The sequence below is a fragment of the Cucumis sativus genome, unplaced genomic scaffold (genome assembly GCF_000004075.3).
Source record: "Cucumis sativus cultivar 9930 unplaced genomic scaffold, Cucumber_9930_V3 scaffold31, whole genome shotgun sequence".
NCBI classification, from domain to species: domain Eukaryota; kingdom Viridiplantae; phylum Streptophyta; class Magnoliopsida; order Cucurbitales; family Cucurbitaceae; genus Cucumis; species Cucumis sativus.
The window spans coordinates 75855-82046 of record NW_022279546.1 but is presented as its reverse complement, the minus strand read 5'-3'; the positions used below and the strand labels follow the sequence as shown (position 1 = coordinate 82046).

The 6192-nt window shown below is 34.6% G+C and overlaps 1 protein-coding gene across 1 annotated transcript; it reads left to right on the top strand.

Annotated features, from left to right (window-relative positions):
* Positions 1-4495: 4495 nt before the first annotated feature.
* On the top strand, positions 4496-5932 carry LOC116405797 (probable carbohydrate esterase At4g34215). The gene is made up of 2 exons (XM_031889577.1): positions 4496-5065; positions 5681-5932. The coding sequence occupies exons 1-2, from the start codon at positions 4496-4498 to the stop codon at positions 5930-5932; spliced, it is 822 nt and encodes a 273-aa protein (XP_031745437.1).
* The last annotated feature ends 260 nt before the right edge of the window (positions 5933-6192 follow it).

Sequence of the window (6192 nt, the reverse complement as noted above, 5' to 3'; positions counted from 1 at the left end):
GGAGTTTCTTCATTCTTCTTAGAATGATCATATATATTTAGGTTTCTTTCTCTAGACTTTTTGTTGTTTTATTCCATTTTTTTCATCTTTATTTACATTGTTTTCTACATCTTTAACTGGGTTAGCTAGATTGTTCTCGTATAAGTGAATGGATTAAAGGGACTGGTAGGTATACAAGCTTGATCCGACGGATCAATGCTTCTTTGGAGTCTGGTGGCCGCCTACAAGGGTTTGTATGGTTTCAAGGAGAATCTGATGCTGCATTAGAGGTAGAATCACAAGTCTACCACAAAAATTTGATAAACTTTTTTAAGGATCTTCGTGACGACCTGAACCAACCGACTTTGCCCATCCTACTGGTTTGTGATCTCTATCTATCTTTCATTTTTTATTTTAGTTACTTAAAATTTTCACTTGTGGATTTTTTTAAATTTGTAGGTGAAGATAGCTAACCACGATCTCAACATTAGCCCATTTATAAGTTATGTAGAGGACGTAAGAAAGGCGGAAGAGGCAGTCGATCATGAGTTGCTTGACGTAACAACTGTGGATGCTAAAAAAGCAGTCCAACATGTTCTGAATTCGGCCAAGAACCTTATAATCACGATGGACATCTCAGTGTACACACTGAGGTAAAAATAGGAATAATGCTGGCCAAGGCTTATATAAAATTTAGTTTGAAGTAGTAGATAAGCCTCAACATTGTTGGATCGAGCTCTTCACCTTGAACGAAATATAACCCATTATGGTTTCTAGCTTGCTTCAATTAACTCTGAGTTATGTTTATCCTATTTCTTTGTAATATTTCGTTGATCAGTATTAATAAATATTAATATTCTCTAGCCTCCACACTGTGCTTCTTTTTGTCTTTTGTCTCAATCAAATTATTTCATGTGTCTCCCAATGCCAACAACAATAAAAGATAGAATGAAATATTCGCTGCATTGTCATTTGAACTCTCCACGCTGCACTATTCCCCCCCTTTTCAACTCCACGCCGCACAATAAAGCTTCTTCTTGTTTGTTCTATCTGAAGCTTCTGAACTTGTTGCACTTGTAGCTTCCAAACATGCTGAAGAGAATTTCAAGTCGTGAATAAAAATTCATTTCTCTATGATAGAATCAAATAAATAAATTACAAATGCAGCTATCGTAACTTGATCATGCAAATCATTTAATCAAATTGAATCCATCTCAACCCTTAATTAAGATGCATTCTCTTTTTTAAACCGTACTTGTGAAAGATGTTAATGTAAATAAAGTAGGCTTAGTTATTTTGGGTAATGATGTTAATGTAAATAAAGTAGGCTTAGTTTATTTGGGTAATTACCCTGGTATAAATACACTCCCTTTGGTCAATAAAAATATTAAGAGAATATTCTTCAGAATATACTTTCACATGGTATCAGAGCTAGGTTTTCATCTTAGCCGCCGCCGCCGCCGCGCCCACCCGTGAAAGTCTCCGTCTCCGTCAACCTCATCGCGCCTCGCAGCCGTTCCGTCATCGTCATCCTCACGCGCCTCCGTCTCGCAGACAGCTCCGATCTGTCTCCAGCCCTCCGCGCTCGCAGACAGCTCCGATCTGTCTCCAGCCTTCACACACATCGGCGTCGCAGCCGATAGTCAGCAGCCGCCGTCGCATCGCAGGTGGCCGTTTCCGCTCCGATTCGTCTCCATCCGCGAGGCAGCCGTACGCGTCATACTTGCGGCCGGCACGTGAACCAGTAACCGTTCAGATTTGCTGTCTGTTCGCGATGGTTTCCAAACCGCACGCGACTTCTCTTCCAGCCGTGAGTGCAAGACGACGTCTACCGTCCGACGCGCCCACAAGATCTGACGAATCCTTCAGTCGTTTGTCTTCAGATCTGACGAATCTTTCAGCCGTTTGTCTTCAAGTTTTTTGTTTGTCTCCGTTCCCAGCCGTGCACCCTGAATCCAGTCGCCAAATACAGTGAAACCCAGATCTGACAAATCCAGTCACGAATCAGTCAAAACTCGGCCGAAAATCCGCATTGTTAACCAAATCAAAATGGAGAGAGACCATATTTTAGACCCATTTCTACCATACTTGATGGTACAAATTATATCACATGGGCAAATCAAATGAAAAGTTTTCTTATTGGAAGAAAACTATGGCGCATTGTAACTGGCGACATCACCAAACCAACTGCAAAGGAAGGGGATAACACATTCATTGAACGTCTCGAAGATTGGGACAGTAAAAATCATCAAATTATCACCTGGCTTGATAACACCTCTATTCCCGCTATACATGCACAGTTTGATACCTTTGATGATGCTAAAATATTATGGGATTTTTGTCTACACGCTTCAAGTCTATTGGTTTAGCCCATTATTACCAACTGCACAGTACACTTGTAAATCTAAATCAAGATTCTGGTCAGTCTGTTAATGAATATTTGGCAGTTCTTCAACCCATTTGGACTCAACTTGACCAAGCGAACATCAGCAAAGATCATCTTCGCCTTATTAAAGTCCTTATGGGATTACGTCCAGAATATGAATCTGTTAGAGCTGCTTTACTACACCGGAATCCCTTACCCTCATTAGATGCAGCTATTCAAGAAATTCTGTTTGAAGAAAAGCGTCTTGGCATCAACTCTACTAAACAATCTAATGTTGTCCTTGCTAGCACATACACTCCCAACAGAGCCGCAAATATGTTTTGTAAGAATTGTAAGCTCTCTGGTCACAATTTAGTAACTGTCCTAAAATAGAGTGCAGGTACTGCCATAAACATGGCCACATTCTGAATAACTAAGCCTACTTTATTTACATTAATAGTACTAAACCAAAAACCACTCCAAAATTAATTTCCATTCCTACTTGGCTACTTCTATGACTAGAGATGTGAACAAAAACCTTGCTTTCCTTTTATATACAACAATTAATTATTTAGTTCATTATTATGTAAGGCTAAAGAGAGCAAAACCTCGATACCAAATTTACAAACACCAGTAAATTCTTATAAATGATAGTTTAAATACATTCCAACAAACCCCTTTTTTTCGAATTTCTTTTTTTTTAGAATAATTAATTCTTCCCACGCCGAACCCTAACTCTACCTATGCAAGTGAGGTTCCTCAATTAACTACTAATAAATTATTTAGGAATGATATGAACTATGAGATACAAATAATCAATTATTCAGATTAAATATTTTTTGTTTTACTAAAGTATGACAATCAATTATAGGTGGGAGATTAAAATTAAGACATCTAAAGATAGAATTGGTGTCAATTTAATTGATTCAATTTAATCAAGTTCACTTTAATCAATTATATAAAAATTGTTGTATTCATTATACTACTTTAAGTTTGTTGCTATATTTGAAAATGATTGTTAAATAAATCATGAGATACTTTAAGATTTCTTTTTAATTATTTTCATCTTTTATTACAGTTTCGAAGAAGTGTTTAAACAATGTGTTTCGTAACACAAATGTTTCATAAGTATCATGATTCTACTATATGCTAATTACGAAATTGTTTTTCTTTCAATATAATTGTTGAATTATGTATTATATATGTCAAATCATAAGTATAATGATTCTACTCATCTATTGTCCACGCTGAATGAGATTGTGAGGGTGCTGAAAGTAGCCTTAGTTCCTCAACTTTCTATCTGGTTCTATCTTGGTGAATTTTGGTTGGAAGTGTGATGGACGGAATATGACTTATTTTGAAGCTTTTGATCATCATCTTGTTTGCCCCATAGCAGCAAATACAACCCTATGTTGACAATAGCTCCACCAAAAATGCTACACAAGTACATATTTACTAATAAAAAACTTTTATATATATATCTAATAATCTGAAAACTTAAAAAGAATTCTTTTACATCTTTTTCCCTTTTATCTAAAAGTGAATATTTTAAAATATATCAATTTTAAAAATCTATTTTCTTAAAAGATTAAAAGCGAATATATCAAAATCTATTAATTTTTTTTGCTTCCAATATAAGTTTATATTGAAATTGAGGATGGAGTAGTTTGTGCTATATTTAAGTATTATTTTGTTTTGGACAATAACAATAGAAATTGGGTCTTCAAACATATACCATTGTTATAACTTTTAAAATTATATAAGTTTTAGGATACAATTTGTACATTTATATAAGTTTGAGAATACAATTTTTACCATTAATAGTTTAAAATATATTTGCAACTATCCAAATATGGGGTGATTATATTTGCCCTTTCTACTTTTCAATACTTTCGACCTGGAAATCTATAGATTGTATTGAACAATCTTGACAATCTATAGAAAAGGTTGCAACTCACAGCCATACACCATTGAATTAAAACAACCTTATGTCATTCCCAACAAAACCTCACAAAATACTAAAAAAAGAGCCCAAAAACATGCTATGTCTTTGCATATAAAATTAATAAGAGACCAAAGCAAAGAAGGTAAATTAAGGCAAAGGGTGAAGCAAATTAAACAAACAAACATTTTCTAGCAGAGAAAAAAAAAATGACGGATTCAATTCTTAGTCCAAAAGCCACAACTTCTCCCAACAACATTTTCATACTCGCCGGGCAGAGCAACATGGCTGGTCGAGGAGGGGTTTCACTAGATCCAACCACAGATAAAATGGTATGGGATGGATATATACCGCTTGAATGCGAATCCAACGACTCAATATTTCGATTGAATGCTGATATGGTATGGGAACAAGCCCATGAACCACTCCATTGGGACATTGATGTTGTAAAGACCAATGGGATTGGACCCGGCATGGCCTTTGCCAATGAGCTTTTGGCTATAGGTGGGAAGAGGATTGGTGCCATTGGCCTTGTTCCATGTGCCATTGGAGGATCCCATTTGAAAGAATGGGTTAAAGGGACTAATAGGTATGATAATTTGGTTGAAAGGATTAGGGCTTCAGAAAAAAATGGAGGGACAGTTCAAGGAATTTTGTGGTATCAAGGAGAGTCTGATGCTGCTGTTGAAGAAGAAGCTATGTGTTATGAAAGAGAGCTCACTAAGTTCTTCATCGACTTGCGTGCTGACACGAACCATCCTGAACTACCCATCATCTTGGTTTGTTATTGTTTTTCTTTAACTAATATTGATTAAATATAGTCATGATTACACATCATTTGCTATATAGATTTTAGGAAAATAACAATTCCATTATTTTAAGAAAACTAAAATTGTTTTACATGATTTGATAAATTTTAAGAGTGCAACAACATAGGTGGATTACACAAGGGTGGAACCATGTTGTACTTTTCTATTTTTAATGTTTAAAAACAATATCTTTAGAAAACAAAATGCAATTTTGATAGATGGAGATTGAGTTTACAATAACATTCTTGTAATGAGTTTTAAAAATATTACTTGAGGTTTGAACCGATAATTTGATCATTCAATTTTTACTAGCTAAAGAATTGAAAAGTTTTTATAGCATTAAAAATTATGCTATGAAAAATTGTCTTCCTATAAGGTTGAGATATATATATATAAAATAAAAAGTTATTTTTAATAAAAGAATAAAAAATGAAAGACATGAGTCGAAATTTAGCCAAACCAAAACTTAAGTGATTACGATATTAAATTTGAAAACTTCGATTATAAAATGCTACTAAATTTAAACTTGATATATATTTTTGCGATATCTTATATTGATTTGAATGCTAAAAAAATTGGATACAGGTGAAGCTAGTAACTCATGATTTTTTCTTAAGTCCAAATATAAGCTTCAAGGAAGAAGTATGTAATGCTTTGGAGGCAGTCACACACAGACTACCAAACGTAACAATGGTGGACGGTCCCATGGCAGTGGGCAACTTTGACGATGGGCTGAATGAAGATAAAGGTCATCTCAATGTTAAATCTGAAGTCAAATTAGGCAAAATGTTTGCTCATTCCTTTTATTCAAACTTTGCCCACAACTTCCTTTCCTAATTAATTATGTACCAATGAAATGCTCACACTAATTCAATCAATTCATAATGCTACTCTAAAACAATATCTCTTTTAATCATTGTATTTGGTGGAGTGAATTTATTTCATCCTTCCAACAGAAATGATGTGGATGCGGATGTATATCTGACTCGACTTAAAGGTGAAAGTTTGATTTTTCATTTATGTAATCATAAAAAGTTAATTTTAATATTAAAATTTTATATTCTTATATTTGTAGCATGCAGTGAAATTTAATCTAT

What these genes read in the sequence shown, in the direction of transcription:
- LOC116405797 (XM_031889577.1), top strand. Translation starts at nt 4,496, where the DNA reads ATGACGGATTCAATTCTTAGTCCAAAAGCCACAACTTCTCCCAACAAC. An exon ending in CTGAACTACCCATCATCTTG is followed by an intron (nt 5,066 to 5,680) that starts GTTTGTTATTGT and finishes AATTGGATACAG; the next exon opens with GTGAAGCTAGTAACTCATGA.